General features: G+C 34.2%; 1 protein-coding gene across 3 annotated transcripts in view; it reads right to left on the bottom strand.

Annotated features, from left to right (window-relative positions):
* The window catches only part of LOC136031448 (transcriptional activator cubitus interruptus-like), a 158541-nt gene that overhangs the window by 59115 nt on the left and 76735 nt on the right, over positions 1–22691 (bottom strand). For all 3 annotated transcript variants that reach the window (XM_065711043.1, XM_065711044.1, XM_065711045.1), the window contains exons 4-6: positions 8831–8947; positions 5911–6099; positions 1048–1283 (exon numbers count right to left, since the gene is read on the bottom strand). In XM_065711043.1, coding sequence (XP_065567115.1) covers positions 1048–1283; positions 5911–6099; positions 8831–8947 — 542 coding nt within the window. The remainder of the gene's footprint in view (positions 1–1047; positions 1284–5910; positions 6100–8830; positions 8948–22691) is intronic.

Here is a 22691-nt window from a genome sequence, read left to right on the forward strand (position 1 = left end):
ACCAACTGGCTATATCTGTTGCTTTCAAAAATGTTTAATTCAAAAATGCATTCAAAAAACGTTTAATAAAAAACACCTTCAAAAACGTTTAGGAAAGCGGTACTTAGACACGTGACACCAGCATACGGCTTCTGAAGCTATTGAAAAGGTGTGTAAACACCTTGTGGTAGGTTCGAACTGATTGGCTGATTGTTTGAACTGATGATATTCGGAGTCTGATGATATCAGAGTAAAAAAAAAGTTGATTTTTTTATATATGTTGTAATCAAAATTTTGTTTTCTAGAGCTTTTTTCTATTGACTCATTACTTATAGTTCCTTACTATGCTACATTTGATATAAATGCGTAAGATAAGTAACTGAAATACAATGCAAGTATCTAAATAGATAATTTAGGTAACAGTTATTTGATTTTTTTTTTCTGATTTTTAAATACTATCTTCCCTACTTATTGCTACTTATGATTCAGAACGTCTAACCGCCAAGGAAAGAGGAGGGGCAAAACCAATCAAGAAAATCTTGAAGAAAGGGGTGAAGGGTAGCATATATATACAGTCAGGGCCGTATTCAGGATATTTCTGCGGGGGGATATTTTTTCGGGGGAGGTTAAAAAAAAGCTTAAAAACTCAAATAAAATTTGTTTATATGCACTTTTTACGTGTTTTCCAGCCGGACAAACATTTCGGTGGGGGGGAAGGGTCAAAAACCCTACCCTCCCCTGGAAACGGCCTTGCATATTTTTCTTCCCGAATCGTCAAATCTAATATTGAAATTGTTCCTCTTATTCATTTAAATACTTAATACTTATGTATTTATACTTGCATACTCTTTATTGTTTCCCAATTATTCAAAAAAAATTCCGGATATTTGGGAGAAAATCCATTTGGGGATATTGAGTGTAAAGGTCCGCAATTTTTTCATTTACATGATTACCTGAAAAAAAGGGAACTGAAGAGTAGAAGATTGAAATCATAGAAATTTTATATATAATAATAAAAAATAAAAACTGCAAACGTAAAAGGGAAGAAAGGACACTAGAACTTCTTACCTCTTGCTTAATACCACCCAAATTCGTTAAGCAATGTTGATGCATTCCTCCGAGCTGGAACAAATTCTGCTGATGTTGCATAGCAAGAGTTGACTGAGGATGTAAGTATGGAGGCAAGTAGGGCGAAGACGGGGTTCCGATGTTCCCTAAGCTACCACTTCTCATCAAGTGTGCTTGTAACTGCTGTAAGTGAGTAGGAGGAAGTGGAGGTACCCCGAGCGCTGGACTCAATGCTCCTTAAAATAAAGTAAATTATATCTAATATTTGAGTAATACAATAATTAAAATTTATAATTTGACCACAAAACAGGGCAATTCAATCGATCGAAGTGAATCACTTCAATCGATTGAGATTTTGTTTACTCCCCCTCTCCTTGATACTGCCCAATATTTCAACTTATTCGAATCCAAGATTTGTTATTAATAGGCTCTAAATATGAATAGAATGTGTGGAGATCGTTTCAAACTGTGTTTTTATCTAAACGGTCCATAATTCACAGGATTGATAACTCAATCCTGTGAATTTGTCTGGATAGGACAAATCATGCCCCTTAAAAACTGATCAGATGATTGATTTTCGTTTCAGGAGTGGGAATTTTTCAGAATCGTAGGGGAAGGGGCAAGACTTTTTTCCATTTTTCAATGAAGATACAAAATAAAAAGTATTTTTCAAAATGTAGAGGGGAACAGTTTCTTTCGATTTTTTGCAATGAAAGCCCCGAAAAGAGACGTTTCAAAATATAGGCGATTCCCCACCTACCTCCTGATTGGCATCTCTGGTTCATTTCCCGTTCTTTTTCTTACAGAAAATACAAAAAAAAATGAAGGTATATCCCCTTTTTAACATATAGATAACAGCGACCTTCTTTTTTCTTTCGCTATTCTTGTCTGGCTGTATATTTAGTTTCAAGATAGTTTAGTCAAATTTTATTTTAGCTAAGATGTAACTAAACACCAAACCTTTAAAAAACAGACCAAACTTCGGTTTTACTCCTTTTTTTTACTGGATGTTTAATGATGAATGCTTTTTTTTTGTCAACCTTCCCTTTTAAAGTTTTTATGTGCTTGACTGCCGTTACCATTTTGCCGTGGTGAATATTCATGCGCAATGACTAAAGGTGGACTGCTAAGCTGACGGAATCAGTCAGTTTTAGACTTATTTCTATATTTATTTTTTAACGATAATTTCTATGAGTTAGCTTTTTAAAAAGTTCACTAGTATTTCACAAATGTTAAAAGGTACAAAGAGAGTATAAAGAATAAATGGTCTGTTTATCCTGTCGGTTTTTCCTTGATATATTTGATGATATATATATATATATATTTTTTTACGATAATTTCTATGAGTTAGCTTTTTAAAAAGTTCACTAGTATTTCACAAATGTTAAAAGGTACAAAGAGAGTATAAAGAATAAATGGTCTGTTTATCCTGTCGGTTCTTCCTTGATACCCTATCTTATTCGCGACTTCATCATTACCTACCCTGTCAAATAAAATATTTTGAGAAACCCCAAGGCAAGGGACATAAACATAGAATAAGAAATGTTGTAGCTCTTTTTTTATTATTATACTGAAAGTACCAATGGCACCAAATAATAACGTTGTTTGACCCCTGGATCCATCTTAGGGGTGTTCAAACTTGAAAACCGCGACACACCAAAATTTTTCTTTCGGTTGTTTTAAAATTAGTAAGCAAAACTTATCAGATCAGATTGACAACACTTTTTGACCGTAAAAAAAAAATACAATTTACTGATTATCCAAGTCACTTACAGGTTCAAAAGAAAGCTACGCCTTCACAAGCTGTTTCGTGTCATAAGTTTTGCTGATTATTCCAGGGGCTGATCGAGAGCAAAATCTTAACTGGGGGGGTATTTGACATGGGCGCCAATGAGAAAAATCTTGGGGGGGGATTTGACAAAGATTTCAAAAATTAACCAAATTGACAAATTTATTCAAAAAAAGAGAGGAAAAAGAAAAAAAACTGTGAAAGAGGGAACCAAAAAATCTGGAGCGGGCAGGCACCCCACCCCTCTGCCCCTGGATCCACCGGTGGATTATTCGACATCAATTTTTTTTTATTTACTGCCCAGCAAATACTAAAACTGCATTACTGCATGTGGAGGTATATTTCATTAAACATTGTTTTGTTGATTATCGAAGACAACTACAGGTTCAAAGGAAAGCTCTGCCTTCCTAGGCTGTTAACCTATTTTTTTTTTTTTTTGCTGACGATTCAACATTGTTTCTTTTTCTTTTTATTTATTGCCCTGCTATTACTAAAACTACATTACCGCATATGGAGGTATCTCCATATGTTAAAAATTGTGTTCCTAATTATTAAAGATATTTGGTTGTCTACGTTTTCACTTAACCAGTTTAAACAATCAGACTTTATTTTCACTGTCCTTTGTGCTTTCAGAGCGCATAAGATAAAAGCCCGTGCCATATAATAGTCACAATTGTGGATAAAAATAAATTAGGCATATATATATATTATATATATATATATATATATATATATATATATATATATATATATATATATATATATATATATATATATTTAATATATAAATTTATAATATTATATTTATATTTATAATGTAATATTTATACATATTTAATATATATATATATTAAATATATATATTTAATATATATATATATATTAAATATATATATTTAATATATATATATATATATATATATATATATATATATATATATATATATATATATATATATATATATATATATATATATATATATATATATATATATATATATATATATATATATATATATATATATATATATATAAAAATAACTAGGAAATATTGATTATTTAATTTTTAATGGAAAAGACCTCCATATACAGTTTGTAGTTTTTTGTAGTAGCAGGCGGTAAATTAAATTAAAAAAAAGTGGGTGAAAAATTAGGGGGGAAAGTAGCTAAGAAGATATGGCACAAAACATCTTAAAAAGCTTTCCTTTCAAGGTGTAGTTGTCTTTGGAAATCTACAACAGGTTGACAATGTTTGAATTTTTACGGACGAATAACTTAACTAATTTAACCAAGTACTTTTCCTTACTTATTTTCACTGTTTAACTTTGCAACACTGACAAGAATGCGATACTGCCTTTAAACTTCATAATTTAAAAACAACAAAAAGAAAAGTACTTAGAAAATTGGGATTCTTAGGTATGATTAGACTCGTCATAACAAAGAATTCGACAGCATTTTTGTAATTTTGCAATAGTATTCTTTTGCAAAAACTAGTCCATTGATTGTGAAAATAAATTGTACAAAAGAGAATTCATTTTGAATTGACTTCAAGAATTTTCTAATCTCGAAAGTAACTTTTGAAAATTTAAAGTTTCAAACTCAAATTGCAGCTTTTTTAGAAATAAATAAAAAAAAGGCTTTTTTTTCAATTGAAAGTAAGGAGCAACATTAAAACTTCAAATGAACAAAAATTATTAAGCATATGGGTAGTGTCGCTCCCCCGTCAAGACCTCATTACTTACGCTGAAGTTCGAATTTTGTCCCAATTCATTAAGAGTGACTCCTGAATCACAAAGCCCGTTTAAATAGAATTAATAGATCTTTAATATGTATTAAAAAAAAACTTTAGAGTAAAGACCGAGGTATTGACGAGAGGGCGACCCCCTCATAAACATAATAATTTCTGTTCGTTTTAAGTTTTAATGCTACTCCTTACTTTCAATTGAAAAAAGTTGTTTTTTATTGAATTTCAGAGCACTTTTTAAATAATGTTGGGAAATTCCCCACTGAAAACGGCTCTCCCTTCATGGGAAATTCCTCCCTGAAAACATCTGTATACGTCCCAATAATCAACAGTATATGTAAATAATAGGCAAAGTTCATAACTTCCAACCCATCCCCCGCGAACTGTGGGAAGTTAAGTCATCCTCAATGGCATAGTTATTACATTTTTCGACTATGCTGAATGAAATGGCTCTAGATGCCAACAAATATTTTTGGTCACTTAAAAAGGACACTAGAGCTCTGAATTTAAGGTCAAATGGGCCCTCTCCCGATCGTCTACGATTACTGGTTCGATATGCTCATTCCCGGGGGGAACAACAAACAAATAAACACGCATCCGTGATCATTCTTCTGACAAAAAAAAAATGTAAAATCCCACATTTTGTACACAGGAGCTTGAAAACTTTTTCAAAAAGTTTGAAACTTGAAAACTTTAAGTTGAAAACTTGAAAATTTTGTACACAGGAGCTTGAAAACTCTACAGTTCTCTGGAATGTTGACTATGATGCAGTGACTTTCATTAGGGTCATTTTATGTTTTGGGGTACCCCCCCCCCTTTCATAAATTGGGCAAATTTTTTCAGGCTTGTAACTTTTGATGGATACTATTAAATTTGATGAAATTCACATATTTTGAATAAGAATCAAAATCCGATTCTTTGGTATATCTAGTGTTATCAAGACTCTGTTTCTCAGAGTTTCGGTTACCATTGAGCCGCATTGCTCATTAGTTACAGTTCGTCACTACGAACAGTTTGATAGACAAAATATGATTGCACCAAATCATCCATGGTGAAAATTTACAGAAGAAAATTTACAGAAAATTTACAGAAGAAACATTAAATAGTCTTCAAAACGCAAGCTAAAGATTGAATATAATTTGAAAATACCAAAATCAAAACAACTTATTAACAAGACCATTGTGTGACGCGCGAATTTCAATAGCTAAACCCCATGATAAAATTTTAAACTTAAGAGTCGAATTGTTCTCTTAACTTTAAAGTAGTTCGAGTTTTTCTCAACATCACTGAATCTGGCTATGTTAGATTTAGGATGTAATTCGAGTCTTACCTGCTGAAAGGTGTCCATAAGAACCTGAAGTACTTGAGGACCTGGAGCCATTCATAAATGAAACTAATGAGTTCGGAGAAAATCGGATCATAGAACCAAGATCAAGGGAATCAGAGTAGGGTGAATTCGAAAGGGCTCGCTTCCTACTTTGGCGGATTTGAGCTGGTCGTGGGCTGGCCAATCTTGATCCTGTTAAAAGTGGAATTTGATTATTTTTTATTCCTAAGTATTAACAAGAGACAGGCATATACACAGGGTGGAATCATAGACCCCACCCCTAAAAACATCAAGATTGACAGCGATTGTCCTGGATTATCTGAATTAGCCTACAATTCATGCTAGATAAAATTTCAGGTTTCCCCCCTAGTCTCAATGATACTAAACTCCTGTAAAAATGCCTAGAACAGGCAGCTATCTTATGGCTCAAAGCAAACTATCTTAATGGTTCATAACCATGACCACTTAATTATACTACGATGTTAATACGGCTACTAACTATAGAAGCAAGAGATATGTTCTTAAAGTGACTTCCTTTTAAAAACGTTTCTTTTGTTTCAGCTGAAAAGCCAGAAAATATATCCACAACTTCAGAATAGATTTCAATATTTAACATCAAATGCCATCACTCTCCAAGATTAGTCCAAAAATCTTCCCCCTGTTTTTTTTTTCTTGTGTGTGTGTGTGTGTGTTTAGAAAATGGTTAATTTCTACTACTGCACGCCAACAAAATCGTATGTTTTTCAATCAGTGCGGTAGATGTGTAATTTAAAGAGTTATAATTGTGTTTATTAATAAAGTATCGTATCGTAAAGTATCGTAAGTATCGTAAAGTATCCTGGTAAAAATGTGACTTGAATGGACATGGCAAGGAAATTTCAACTAAAAGTTCTACAGCAACTGACTTCATTTGCTTGTTAAAGATACTAGACTAGGTTCATTTATTAGCCACAAGTGTGAAATAAAACAGAAATAGATTAAAAGACAAGTATAAAATCTAAAGGGGAGAAAAAATAGAAAAAAGACAGCAAGGAAATTAATAGTTAGTAACAAAACGAGAAAATGTAACAAAGAATAATAAACGAGGAAAATTTGAACCAAGGAAAAAAGACAGATCAATGCAAATACTTCGGTCGTGGCTCCCAGTCAACCACTCTTGGTGTACAATTAAGAATAAAAAAAAGTTCAGATAAAAGTCCACACGACAACATAAAAAAAACACACCATAAAAGCAAATACTAAATATGTATGTGGTTTCGTTTTATGTGACATATTGTCGTTTTGATACGCCCATTCACAATGGAATTTTATGCTACCAAGATTTAGCAAGCGCTAAACTGAGCGAATCAGACTTTTTATAAAATTTTCTTATATCTAGTGCCTATCAGAAAATCCAATGAAAAATCTCATTGTGAATGGACCTTTAGCCATTGCTGTCTCAGAAAATATTTATATTTATTAGTAAATAACTGAAATTAGCGCTACAAAAAAATAAAGAGCTGGGCGACGGAACATTGTATGATTTAAAAAATTGAGACAACTAATAAAAAAAAGAAGTAGCTAAGCTAAAGTATAATGGGCTCCTTTTTTCTAGTGTAGTCAAATGCCAAATCTAATCTAGCAATGTAAGGAATTGCAGGAAATAAATACAATTCGTGACTGTCGTGTTATTCAGCGTGATTAGTAAGCCGAAGAAAAACTTATTTCTTTATGATGACAAAGCCCTAAAATCTCAACGGATAACATTTCCGATATAGTGCTGCCAGGCCGATTTGATAAAAATTGAATTTACTTAATGAAATTTACAAAAAATTTTAAATGGGTGAAAATATATGGAAAAATTGGTTGAATTAAAAAAAAAATGGTAAAATTAGGCCAATACAAATACATCGACACAGTGATTTTCGTCATTTGGACTAGTAATATTCTAACACGAGCTTTACGTGAATTAGGTTTCTAAACTAGAGGGAGGGGGGATTTTCCTCTACCCCTAGATTTCGACAAACACCTTTCATAGGAATTTAAAAAAGGAATTGCATTTTCGGTGTTTACACTAAAAGAATTGAAAAACAACAAAACTATCCCCATAAATTTTGAAAACTACACACCCCTCCCACATTTCTGTGAATCCATACTGCTTTGAAATATTCTGAATGCATGATTATGATTATCTCATAACGCGCTTTGGCTTCCTGTCACTTAACAAAATAGTTTTTGGCACGGAAATTAGGAAACACTGGTATCATAGTCTACAAGACTCTATTTTCCAAGTTTATAAACAGGATATTTCCTCGCAGGTGTAAAAAGGAACTTATGAAACACTGTTAGTTTTTCTAACGTGATTGCCAGCTCTTGCTTTCAAACAAGATGAACTTGCGAAACTCGTTTAAATTCATAGTGTTTCTTTTCGTGCATTTTTCTGTGTTTATTTTTTTATATTGTTCGAGTTCTTCGTATTTCATAATATTAGCAAAGAAATTCATCGATGCATCATAGTCAGGGTTGCCACTTGTAGCACGAAACTGCTATTTTATCACTATTACAGTCATTTTTTTACTTTAGCCCCCACAATCACTGTGTAACACCCAAATTTTAGGAGCGAACACCCAAATTTTTCAGGGCAATTTTAGGACCGTGATGGCAATCCTGATCATAATAACGAAAGTACCTCTGCCTACGCTTATAATTTTCTTGACAATCTGACAATCGATAATCAACAATCTTTGGCAGAAGTCAAACTAGTTTGTGGCTTTCTGGTTGTCGGATTATTAATCGAAGTCAAGTTTCAATACTGAATGAGCAAAGCAAATTCAGCTTCGCCAATTCATATGTGGATTTAGCAACCGCATTGTCAAGCAACAAACGAAATAGAAGAGTATAGAAAATAGAATTAAGATAGAAAATAGACATGAATAAGACTTACCGTCTAAAAAGGGGACTTCGAGAGAGCCGAAGAGGGAGGATGAAGCATGTAGGTCTGTTAGTGCTCTTTGCCCTAGAGCTTGCATTGCATAATCAGCATGGAGAGCTAAGCCAGCAGCTAAAAAAAACGATCGAGATATTAGCATACAAAGCCACTTTTAACAATTAAAGAAAAGGGTACTTCTTAGTTATCCCGAACACACTCAAGAAGTGAAGTCAGGTTAATCATAATGAAATATACCAAAATATGACAAAAATATAATACTTTAGAGGCAAAATTATGGAAATTAAAACAGAGAATTATGGAAAACAGGCCTCCTAAAACGCATTATATTAAATACTAACCTAATCTAACCAACCCTATATATTAAATATTTAATTAAAATTTATCTGTATAGTAGTTTATCTTACTGAAACTAAGCCAATTATCTCCGAATGCAGATAGAGAATCCAGTTTTACTCAGATCAAGAAATTGGGAGTGGTTGGGATAACTAACAAGTAACAAGAAAATAACCAGAAAATACAATTCATACAGGCCTTCTTTTGTCCTATTCCTTACACATACTTTCCAAGAACTAATTAAACCAATAAACTTAATCACCAAAGGGCTACATTGCTTATCCAGCGGTGTTCATGATCGCATCAAGTACACTGATTCACAGAAGATCGCAGTCTATCATAAAAAAAAAATTAAACAATATTTTCGGTTTTCACAATAATTTCCAATGCTTATCATATGGTTTAATTGTTTTCTGTTTTCAGCTCTTACAGAATTTCATCCACTCTTTTAAAATAGAGCGAAATATACGTGCCTGCAGAATATACGTGTCAATAGGGGGTAGAAGAAGTGGAAACTACCTCCCTAGATCCGTAAAAGAACAGAATGACAAAGAAACCAAAAATTTTTAATTCCTTAATAAACAAAAAACAAGCCACTATTGAACGCAGCGTAAGTAACAAACAGCCAAGCCATTCGGGAAAAGCTACCCGAACAAATAAAAGTACCTTAAAATGTACCTTTAAAAATCTATTAAATCTTCAAACCCATTTGTCTAATTAGCATTAAGAGCTCAGATATACTTTTGAGCAATTGGGGCAAGATTTTTCTTCTTTTATTAATGAAGATACGCAACAGTTATTTCTCAGAATATAAGGAGGGAGGTGGGTAATTTTTCTGTTTTCTAATTTTTCGACACAAAAAAAAACATTTTTTCTCAAAATCCAGAGGAATACATCTTGGGAGGGTAGTTGCCCCCCCCCCAAGGAAAAAAGTGTCCACTGCATTCCGGTTTCGTCAAAACCTTTTCTGGAAATTACAAAGTGCATGCGCGCCAGCAGAGTGGCCAGGGTTAGCGATAATTCCCCAGGTGAAACCAAAAAAAAAAAAAAAAAAAAAAAAAAAAAAAAAAAAAAAAAAAAAAAAAAAAAAAAAAAAAAAAAATGTATATTAAAAGAAAATTAGAAATTTTCTTGTTTAAATCTTGGTAAAAAAAAAACACAACTCCCGGTAGCGCTTCCCACCCCTAGGAAATTTTCTGGTGGCACTCAAGACACTCGATATGGTTTAGAACTCCATCTCAATTGATGATCACTATTTATTTGTTATCAACTTCAGTCTAGAATAGAAAATAGCAATAAAATTAGCCCCTACAATGCTTATAATACATAAAGGGCGTTAACATTGTGTTCCTTTTTGCAATTACAAGTAATATAAATTGCTTATAGTTTCTATTATTCGCTGTTCTGGAACTGATATAATAGTAAAAAATTAAATTTTAAACGAAATATAAAAACAATTCATTATCTGAAACAATGAATCTACACTGCTTCGTGCATTTTCTTCTCAAAACAGAAAAACTCAGCAAAAATAATCTGATTCTATACACTCTTTAAAACTTTTTAACTGGGTCTCCCCCTTTGAGAGAAGAGAATGTAAATGAACAGAATTACAAACCAAGACTTTGGAAAAGGGATTGGACATTGGGCAATACACGGATGTAGTAAACAAAAGTAAGAATACCAAATACCCGAAAAATATCATTGCGAATAGCCCACCAGAAACTAAAAATTAAACTGTGTCCAAATTATTGCCTTTTGCCAAATTTTTGTTCAAATTTTACGAATTAGAAAAAAACCCGGCGCCAGGAAAAAGAAGCTTCCTTTGAAGAAAAATGAGAAGTCCAATTATGATTCTTAGAAAGATAATTAAATTGCGGATCTTCTCATATTTCCAAGGGTGGTAAGTGGGGAACTTTCTACACAAGGGTCCCACATTTCCTTTTTACAACAACATGTAAATAAGGGTGCAATTGATGACTGTCAGACCCCCTTTGGGTTTGGTTGAATCTTGTACAATAAACAAAATGACGAATTTAACGCATAAGCTAATAAGGGCCAACAAGTGACTAAGCCTCGGGGACCAGTTTTTTCGCAACCCAAAAAGGTTTGCGAGATTTTAGCAACTACATATTTCTTTCCTGCTTTCTTCCCTTATAAATTGTGCTTTAGTAAAGGCTGAGGATCCAAAAAAATTGTAAGAAATGTCAATTAGATCATGTGCTGGGCCAGAAAGTCCGGACCATGGGATCCCTCCACCTCATCTTGATGGCCAAATTTTTCGTCGTGATATTTTACCTTGAGACTGTGGATATCAACGACCTAACTGATATTTGGTAAATATCAGAATATTTGGTAAATATTCTGATAAATTTTAAACGAGTCCGTAGTGATATTCTTTTTTCCAGAGGGATGGAATTCAGTGGCACCAATTGTGGAGCAAGGGGATTCACTGGCCCATAATTTTTTTACTATTCTCCTCTAAATTTGAAAAAATACCAGTTTTTCAGTGTTTTCACTTGAAATATTTTTATTTGGTACTTACACTTAACTTAGCTTTAGTTTTTCACTTTTCCGCTGATTTTTACAATCGACCATCAATTGATGCTATATTTTGTCTGGTTAGCAGCAACCAGACAAAATTAGTTTTTGGATACTAACAAGAAAGGATCTGATTTCGGTCTGATGAACTATAAGCAAGCAGCTATATCTCATTATATAACAGTTGCACACTGTTGATATGTTTCATTAAGACATGACCATTTTGTACGTAGTTTCAGAACGTAATGAGGCGTTCCCTCTGGTGTACATTGCCGAGTACCGTGCGCGCCACAAAATTCAGCCACACTTGACATGTGCCACCTGCTATACGCGATATTTGATTTCGGCAAACTACCCTGTTTTGTCCCATGACTAGGGGATCAAATTAGAATTTTTAAAGAGTTTCTGCTTTTTGGAGACAGTAAGGGAACTACAATTTTTGGAGGAAGGAGGCAAACTATTTTTCCTTCAGTATTTACGAAACAAAATATATGATACAAATATTATCATTAAATTAGTATATTACTATTAGTATATCAAATTATAATTAGTTAAATTATAATATATTAATTAAATTATTAAATTATAATATAATTAGTAGATTAAATTAGTATAGTTAAAATTAGTATATGATACAAATGTTTTCTTCTTTATGCCTGTCATTTGACCAGATCTATAATTTGGGATCGCTTATAGTCGCTAATTTTGCTAATATGTAACAAATATTAAAATATGTCGCTAATTTTAAAATAAGTTTCTGATTTTGGATCGCTAACAGATCGCTAATCTATATATATAAAAATAAGCTGTTTGTCTGTGTGTCGATTGACGTCATGTTTGTCGACTGACGTCATTATAAGGATTGAGCTGTATGTCGTCATGAAGTTGTTTGTCGTCTGACGTCATGTTTGTCGACTGACGAAATTACAGACCGGGACACCGGGACACAAATGACGACCGGGACACAGGGAATATAAATGACGACCGGGACACATCATACCCAATTCAAAAACGAATGTATTCAAGCCGAAGTAGCTGAGTTGGTAAAGCGTTATGTTCCAGGTCCGAGAGGTTCCAGGTTCGAACCTTGGCTTTAGCATTAATACAAAAAAAGGAAAAAAAAACTAAAAAAGGTAAAAACTACAAAAAAACTAAAAAGGAAATCCTAAAAAACTAAAAAAGCTAAAAAACTAAAAAAAAGGTAAAAAACTAAACCAAAAAAAGAAAAAAAAACTAAAAAAGGTAAAAACTACAAAAAAACTAAAAAAGGTAAAAACTACAAAAAAAACTAAAAAGAAAAGAGCAAAAACTAATAAAAAAAAACTAAAAAATGAAAAAGAAAAAAAAATAAAAAAAGGAAAAAAACTGAAAAATAAAGGAGAAAAAGAAAATTAAAAACCGAGACACAGGGAATATAAATGACGACCGGGACACTCAGAGAGAAATTACAGACTGGGACACTGGGACACAAATAACGACCGGGAGATATAAATGACGACCGGGACACTCAAAGATAAATTACAGACCGGGACACCGGGACACAAATAACGACCGGGACACAGGGAATATAAATGACGACTGGGACGCTCAAAGAGAAATTACAGACTGGGACACTGGGATACAAATGACGACCGGGATACTGGGAATATAAATGACGACCAGGACGCAGGGACACAACTACAAGGGGGATGCGGGGGGCACAGGGGGATATATAAATAACGACGGGGACACAGGGAATGTTCGATTAGTAATCACCATCAACAAAGCTCAAGGTCAATCATTAGAATAATCAGGTATAGATCTGAATACGGATTGTTTTTCCCATGGACAATTTTATGTTGCATGTTCAAGAGTCGGTAAACCTGACAATCTATTTATATGCACAGACAATGGGACATCGAAGAATGTTGTATATTCGCAAGTTTTACGTAGTTAAAAACATATATATATATATATATATATATATATATATATATATATATATATATATATATATATATATATATATATATATATATATATATATATATATATATATATCTATATATATAAAAATAAGTTGTCTGTGGATCTGTGGATCGTGGATCAGGTGACGTCATGTTTCGGCTGACGTCATGAAATTAGTTGCCATCATTTTTGCTTTGAAGGTGACGTCATTCAAGTTATATAAGACATATGTTCGCGTAGAATTCTATTAATGTTTAAGTTTACAATGACTGATGAAGATGCTCAAAGAGTCTATGCCAAAAAACTTGCTGCTGATAGAGAAAGTCAGAAAAGAAAGCGTGCCGAGGAACTACCAGAGCAACGCGAAAGCAGACTTGCTGCTAAAAGAGAAAGTGAAAAAAGAAGGCGTGCCGAGGAAAAAAGAAGGCGTGCCGAGGAATCAAAAGACCAGCAGGGAAACAGGCTTGAGGCTGATAGAGAAAGAAAGAACAGAAAGCATGCCGAGGAACTACCAGAGCAACGCAGAAGCAGACTTGCTGCTAAAAGAGAAAGTGAAAAAAGAAGGCGTGCCGAGGAATCAAAAGACCAGCAGGGAAACAGGCTTGCTGCTGATAGAGAAAGAAAGAACAGAAAGCATGCCGAGGAACTACCAGAGCAACGCAGAAGCAGACTTGCTGCTAAAAGAGAAAGTGAAAAAAGAAGGCGTGCCGAGGAATCAAAAGACCAGCAGGGAAACAGGCTTGCTGCTGATAGAGAAAGTAAGAAAAGAAAGCGTGCCGAGGAATCAGAGCAATCTGAAAGTTATCGCCTGGCATTCAGGTACAACCCAGTCGATGATTATAGCTTGAGTAGATGTGTTCAAATCGGGACAATGTCTAAAATTTGTCCCTATTGCAAGGCCTTGAAATTCAATGGTGAAACAATGGGAATGTGTTGCGCCTCAGGAAAAGTTAAACTTCCTCTATTGGCTGCACCACCAGAGCCATTGAAGACTTTCCTTACTGGAACTACGTCAGAATCTAAGCGTTTTTTGTCAAAAATCAGACAATACAACTCATGTTTCCAAATGACGTCGTTTGGAGCCCAAATCGAAAATCCAGATCAATTTATGTCTACTTTCAAAGTAAAAGGGCAAATTTATCATAAAGCAGGGTCCCTTCTACCATTCTCAGGCGAGAATCATAAATTTTTACAATTTCAAGGGCAATCACTAGAAAAATGCGGTATAGATCTTAATACAGATTGCTTTACCAATGTACAATTGTATGTTGCATCTTTGAGGGTCGGTAAACCTGACAATCTATTTATACGCACAGACAATGGGACAGCGAAGACTGTTGTATATTCACAAGTTTTACGTAGTTAATTTGTATTGTATCTATCTATCTATCTATCTATATAAAAACGAGTTGTGTGTATGCATGTTTGTTTGTTTGTAAAAAGAGCGTTTGCATATGACGTCATTATTAGTACATACGGCTTTGTATATGGACAGACAATGGGAAAGCCAAGAATGTTGTATATTCGCAATTTTTACGTAGTTTGAAACACATATATAAATCTATCTATATTCACAGGTGGGACACAGGGACACAACTACAATGGCGCGTAACTAATATGGCGCGTAACTAATATGGCGCGTAACGACTTACGCGCGCGGGGGGGCTTGGGGGGGCGCGAAGCGCCCCACCAACTAGGTGTTGGGGTGGCGCGAAGCGCCACCCCAACAGCTAGTATATATATATATATATATATATATATATCTTTCTATATTCACAGGTGGGACACAGGGACAGAACTACAATGGCGCGTAACGACTTACGCGTGCGGGGGGGGGGGGGCTTGGGGGGGGCGAAGCGCCCCCACCAACTAGGTGTTGGGGACAGCTAGTAGTCTATAATTTTGGACGCCTGAAGCTCTTAAAATATGTATTTCATAAAGAGTAAGACCATGGATACACCTACGTATTACTTTTTTGGATGGGAGGATAAATTGCCAAACGGTTATTTACCAAATTACCAAATGCTAAAATTAGAAAGGGTAGATTATATGAAACTTATGAGAAAAAAAATGTAAGAGATTTTGAGAAAAATCATATAAAACAGCGAGAAGTCATGAAGGCAGTCTGAAGGCCCCCTCTTATGTACATATCTCGAGCATTAAACCCCTAGAGACCTTGAGTATAAGCTGTGTGCACCCTCATTCTCCAGCGTTCCATATCATTACTGTCAGAGGGGAATAATGACACCAGTCTTCAAGTTCAACAGGAAGAATCAGAATTCCGAATTCTGACTTATGGGGTCACTCAAACCGACGCTTAGTCTGACCTTGAGACTGACCTTGGATTGTTCGAAAGCTTTGCGGCACTTTGACGTCTGTGTTATAGCATGAAAGGGTTCATTTATAACACAGTTAAAAACTAACACCTGATAGAAGTTTATTTTCAATAAACAGATGAAAGTGTAAAGATGTGAAGCCGGCGGATGTTCTCCGGATAATAAAACCGATGAGATTTAAACTTCGAACTAGTATAAAACCAGTAAACGACCAAAGAGTTTGAGTCAAAACATTTTACTAGTAAACTCTCTGTACATAAACCCCGAGAACATTTTCTTCATGGATGCGTTCCCCTAAGAAAAACAGGCATTTCAGTATTAAAGGAAATTTTACTTTGGGAATAATAGCATCACTAATTCATGAAATCTGAACAATTTGCGAATTTACTATTTGACCCCCCCCCTAAATCATAGTCATTGGTACGGTTCTCCTTGCATGTCTTGAATATGACGTCATACTTGGCAAATTGCGCAACCATAATACATGAACTAGAGAGTATGGACAATTGATAAAAGTGTTAACTCGCGAGAGTACAAAAAACGTGCCATCTAACGTCAGGCGAATTTATTAGTCTAGGCCTAATATTTGTTTTTTAACAGTAGATTAGCCTACCATAAACAGGCAAATACTTGCCTTTTTATGCAATTTGAAATGCAGGTGAGAGTAATGAGTCCAAAACCATGTAACTACTATTCCTACCAGTTTAAACCCAGGTCTACTTTGTGCAGCCTGGATAGGCTTATTGAGCTAAATTAGTTTTTGAAACAAAACCAGTACAGGTTATTTATTACTTACACCCCAGAGACTTCACTTTTAAATGCTGTAAATACACAAATTAGGCTAGGTCTCTATCATTATCATATCAATTATCCCTTTCTTTTTTAAATATTCTACTTATTTAGAGACCCTTTTAATGCTTTCACCAGCCACTACGCTGCGTTTAGCGCTAGTAGTTTTCAATTCATATCTTTCCATGTTAAATCGCGGAAGATACGACACTTATCAGTTACTCATACTCTTAGACATGAACTGTAAAAAGAGTGTAGTAATGTATCATAAGTGCAGGCTTTTTTCAGAGTAAATTTTATTTATTTCACTCTAAAACCCTTAGTATTCCTTGATAGTTCATCAGTTGGTAACCTTAAAGGGACTAAAGATAGGTCAATGGGGGAATCAGTTTTTACCTCGTCAAATTTCAAGCCGCCCCATGAAAAAGTATGAGTGATAATTACGGTTTTATTTCAGTCCAAGTTCATAAACTAATTTTCTCGTTCGGCTAAAGGTTATTTGACAAAGAAAAGCTTTGTGTTCAAAGACGTATATTGAATGTACAATACCGATAGGTTGTAGTGTCGATATTAAATAGGTATTCAAAGTAGCCTTTCTTTATCGTTAGACTTAATACGAAGATTTCAGGTAAATTCCCTTTCAATCAGACATACATCTCAAAATTTACATAGCGACTTCGCTTAACTGCCGACTTGCAAAATATATTCACAAACTGGCGAGAATTGGTGAGACTCGAAAAATGAATCTAGGCCGCTAGTGGAAAGGGTTTCTGTCTAGTGGTTTTTAGCACAAGATTCAAAATATTGCTCTAGTGGCCTCACATCTTCACGAAATGAATACAATTTTTGAAAATTATTAGGACAGCTGAGATAGTCACAAAGATAGCAGACAGGAGGTAGTACATAGCATAAAAAACCGGCGGATCCAGAGGGGCCTGGGCCACCGAAGATTTTTTCTGGCGCCCTCTTTCCCTGTTTTTTTTTTCTTTTTTTACTCTTTTTCAGAATAAATTTGTCAATTATTAGCAGATTCCCCCCCCCCAAGATTTTGGTCTAGATCTGCCCTGGTATATAATTAAATCGAAATAGCAGAATAGTCACGTTACTGAGATAAGGTGATTGGGACAATGGAAGCGCGGTCAAACTTACACAATTTCTTTTCCCAGACAATATTCATGAAAGTTCTGGCAATACGGTCCTGTGCGTCAGCTTCGCTTTCTGTTTGAAAGTCGAGGCGAATACTTGTTTGGTTTTAATACACGGCATTCCCTCCCCCCCCATGTTAAAAACGAAGTTTTCAGTATTGCAACATCAGGTACCTATATATCGTGCTGCACAAATAAAAGTTGAAATAGGGACAAGTTCTTTCCTTAGACAGTGAAACATGATTGAAATTATAGGTGAATATAAGAAGGGTTTGGGAATTCCACTGTTCTTTAACGATATCACATAAAAAAATTTGACAATGTTTCGCTGATTAAAATTCATATCTTTTGCCACTTAAATATTTTATGACAACCCATCATTGTCTTTACCCATCAATACCCGGAAACTTGTATTATTTACTACAAAAGTTGAATGCAAAGACCGAAGTAATTACCACAGCATGAGACCCGTCTGCGCCTTGTTTTTACAGATCGAATTCGACAAATTATAGATATAAAACAGAAAGACCTTTGTTGTAGAAATTCATGTCAGGTCTTCAATGTTAAGGAAATAATAGGTTATGTATTCAAACCAAGTTTTTCCATTATTTCATATTAATTATGGTGGTTTTTTATTTGTGTAAGTGATGTTGAGCTGAGACTTCAGTTGAATTGGAACGTGAATTTCTGATGGATGTGCTTGGAAAAGAAAATAAATGTTACCCCCCCCCCCCAAAAAAAAACAACCTAAAATTAGTATTTACTATGTATTATTCTACTAAAGAATAAATTCAATTTAATAAATATAAAGTGCCTGGGGTCAGCACAACATTTTGGCAATTAATAAGATTTTTAAGCACTTGAAAGCGGTTTCAAATAGGGGTTAAACTTTAGATAGAATTATGTTTACCCATGGAGAGCGTGAACCCTCACCCCTTGAGCTGCAAGTGGGTGATTATGAAGTAGAAAGTCCTTGAACATTAAACAGAGTACTATTTCACGACCCTTGAATCTGACCACATCTTCCCATCCAAAAATATATTCAAAAAAAATATTCAATCGTAAAACGATCTATCAATTTTTTTTTTCTTTTATGTTGAGAATGGCACAAAATGCAATACAATGCTAACACATTTTCCCTTGAAATTTTATGTTGACATAATGTTCTTTTCTCAGGAACCAGAACTCTTATAAAAAAAAACTCCTTCATCGTTAAAAAAATTCCCCTGGATAAGGTACGTTTCTAGGCTCATGTTGATGAAGGAACATCATAATTTTTTTTTTTTTTGGCTTCCTGAGAAATTTGTCAATTTTAGTTGTTTCATATCGGATGGATAACTAAAAAGGTTTTATGTGATATTTCTAAAAAGAAACTAAATTTGAACCCATCCCTTCATACTAAATAAGTTTTATCGATTGGTTCTATCCGTTTTCTTCTACCTTAGTTGGTTCTCAAGATAATTAGAACTCCCTACTTCTTTTTCTTTCCAAATTCTTAATGTTCTTTTTTCCTAACTCATAATAGATAGGCTATAATTAGGAAAAAGGCACGTACATAGGGGACGTAATTTATTAGTCGCAACTTTGATAACTAATAAACCCTTTCTTGTACAGACAAAAGCTAAGAGCTCATATGGCACTTGTGACGAAGTCGGAAGAGCCAAGAGCTCATACGGTATGAGCTCTAGCAAAATTCTAAGAATCAATAGATTGCTTTAAAAGGAAAATCAGAGGCTTGATGACGGCCAGGATTTGAAATAAGAGCTCTGAGTCACAAGGTCCATCCAAATATAAAAATTCGTTAAGATCCCATCACCCACTCGTAAGTTAAAAATACCTTAATTTTTCTAATTTTTCCTCTCCCTTCAGCCCCCAGGTGGTCGAATCGGGGAAACGATAATTTCTAATTTAATCTGGTCTGGTTCCTGATACGCCTGCCAAATTTCATCGTCCTAGCTTACCTGGAAGTGCCTAAACTAGCAAAATCGGGACAAACGGACCGACCGACAGACAGACCGACCGACAGAATTCGCGATCGCTATGTCACTTGGTAGATACCAAGTGCCATAAAAACTAGTCGTCGACAGTGGCGCCAATCCATGAACTTTAAGAGGAGAGACGATATTTTCTTCAATATTTTTTTTTTTAAAGACACAAAAATCATACTTCAAAAACTAGATGGCCATCCCGTAATTGGAGTTACAGGTTGTGGACAAAAATGAAAAACAAGTTATTCACTCCAGTAAATTTCTGGTGTGTATATCTTGACGTCAAATACCGCCCTTCTAAATACCGTATTTATAGTTACACTTCTACTGAATCCTAAAAGTGACTAAATTACTAAAGTTAAATTTACGTTGATCCTTGATTAAATATCTTTCGACAAATAAGTGAGAAATATTGATATGGAATGTGGAGAAGCGACATCTTTTTTCCCTTAGTGTCTCATTCCTTTTCCACGGTGTCTAAGTCTTCGGAATGTCTCATCCTGTTGGGAGCTCATTTGCACATGTCAACTTAGATCTTTTAAATAGTCTTCCCTTCTGATATCACGGCGAAAAATTACTTTTTCCAAGACGAAATTAGATCAAGAATAAATGTCCAGAACTATGTCGCCAATTTAATTAAAATGGTGTCATTTAATGTTCAATTAGAAAGAAATAAAAGTGGCAGTAGATGTTCAGATAGACAGATGGCTTATTTGAAGAAAAAGAAACAACTGAAATAAATTTTGAAGAATCGATTGATTTAAAATTTTAGCAAAAAGCAAAACAAGTTTAAAGGACAGACTATTCAGAATCTTAAAATCCTATTTTCAAGACATTAGGCCTATAGACCTAATATAAGCTGCTAAGCATGTGCTTGTGCAGGCAGGGTGGGGTCTTACTGCTGCGAATGTTTAAGATCGTCCTGTAATTTCTCATATACTTTTTTTTACATACATGTGATTTTTTGGCTTGTGCCCTCCCTCTGAAATTAAATCCAAAATTAGCATTTATTGATAGGAAAAATGAAATTCTAGTAATAAAACTTGCGTAAAGAGTAAAATAAAGACTGTAAATTTTCTTCCCTTAGTTTTCAAGAATTCAATCACATAAGAAAGTCAGATAAGACTTCTTAGAATCATATAAGATCAAATCAGATAAAAATTTTGCAATATTTTTCTTTTCGTAGGGGATGATTCGTAGATTTAGTTTCCCTTGAAGCATAAAAAAACCGAGACTGGAAAAGGCACCTTTGCAATTATTCACTTATTCAATTAATTTGTGCAATAAATAAAAAGCAAATAATAATATACATTGCCAGTTTTGATTATAGCCTACTATACAAAGAGTTTGACTTAATATTTTTCATAATTGTTTCTGGGTAAAAAAATGCAGTAAGGTGCAAATGCAGATGTAAGAAGGGGGTGAGGCTTCTCTCCAAAACATCTCAAGATTTGTAGAATTTCACTCGTAATTTCTTGTATTTTTCATATATTTCTTGTATTTCTGCTTTGTCTACTGGGATTCAACTTCTACTGTTTTAACAATGCACCTCTTAAATTCAGGTTGTAACCAATCGACAACATCCATATACGTTTAAGGTCCATTCCCTGAGGAAGTTTTGGGTGTGTCAAGCCCTACTGTCACTTCTGTACTGCCACGCACAAATACTGTCAAGTCCTCCTTTTCTACAATCCTATGGCTTTAATGTTTCAACTTAGGACGACAATTTTGTCATTATTCAATAGCTAAAATTCAGTTTTATCCGTTTACCAAATTGAAAGTTGAAATTTACTCAATTTTTTTAAATATATGTTGAAAATGTGACAAAAAAAAGTAAAACTTTAGTATTTTGATGTTCAAACAATTCTCTAAGAAATGGTCAAAGTAATATCCTTAGTTCTCGTTGGTTGAATGTATAGATCTTAATATTCTCCCAATTCCCTCGATTTTGAAAAACTTTTTCAAACTTTTTTTGGTGATGTAATTACCTTTTTTTTTGTTTTTTTAATGGAAAAAAAATTCCTCCTACATTTTCTTGAATTGACACCCCTGTCAAAAATAAAAGCATATCCTCCCTTTAGTGTAAATTGCTGTTGAATGTTGGTCACAAAATCTTGTTTTTCACAGGGAAACATAAAAGTTATCGAAAATTCGTGCAAAAATTACGAACTTCCTATTTGAAGTAAGTTCAGACAATTCCCCAAGAAAAAGTCTAAGTAATATCATATTTCTGAATCATTGAATGTACAGATCTGAGACTATATTACCCTCCCCCGATTTCGGAATACATTTTTTATATTTCAATTGAAAAGTATTCTTTTTGGTATTTCCATTGAAGATTACCCTTTTTGTTAGGCTATTTGCGCCAAAAAATACCTTTCTAGTTTCAATAAAAAAGTAGCCCCTCTCCCCCATATTTTTGTGAACTGACACCCCTGTCCATATCTCGTCCTTTTGAATGCTTGTCACAAAATCACATGTTTCAATGGGGAAAACAAAATTTAGGTGTCCAAAAATGGATTCTCTTAAGAAAAAAAATAACTGTATCATAAATAAAACAGCAGTCCGAAACGCTTTAAGCATTTAAGTAACTAAAAAACACGATCGCCCTTAAATCCTTTCCCACAGTAATATTATGCAAACAATTATTTTCGTTCAGATATATGGTCAAAGTTTAAATTACTCTCGTTACTGTTGCTGACTATTTATAGTAAATGATAACAACGCCTAAACTCCCCTCCCATTTCAAAAAGTTGAGTTCGCCCATGTACCTAAGTTA

Source organism: Artemia franciscana, chromosome 9, assembly GCF_032884065.1.
Source record: "Artemia franciscana chromosome 9, ASM3288406v1, whole genome shotgun sequence".
NCBI lineage: Eukaryota > Metazoa > Arthropoda > Branchiopoda > Anostraca > Artemiidae > Artemia > Artemia franciscana.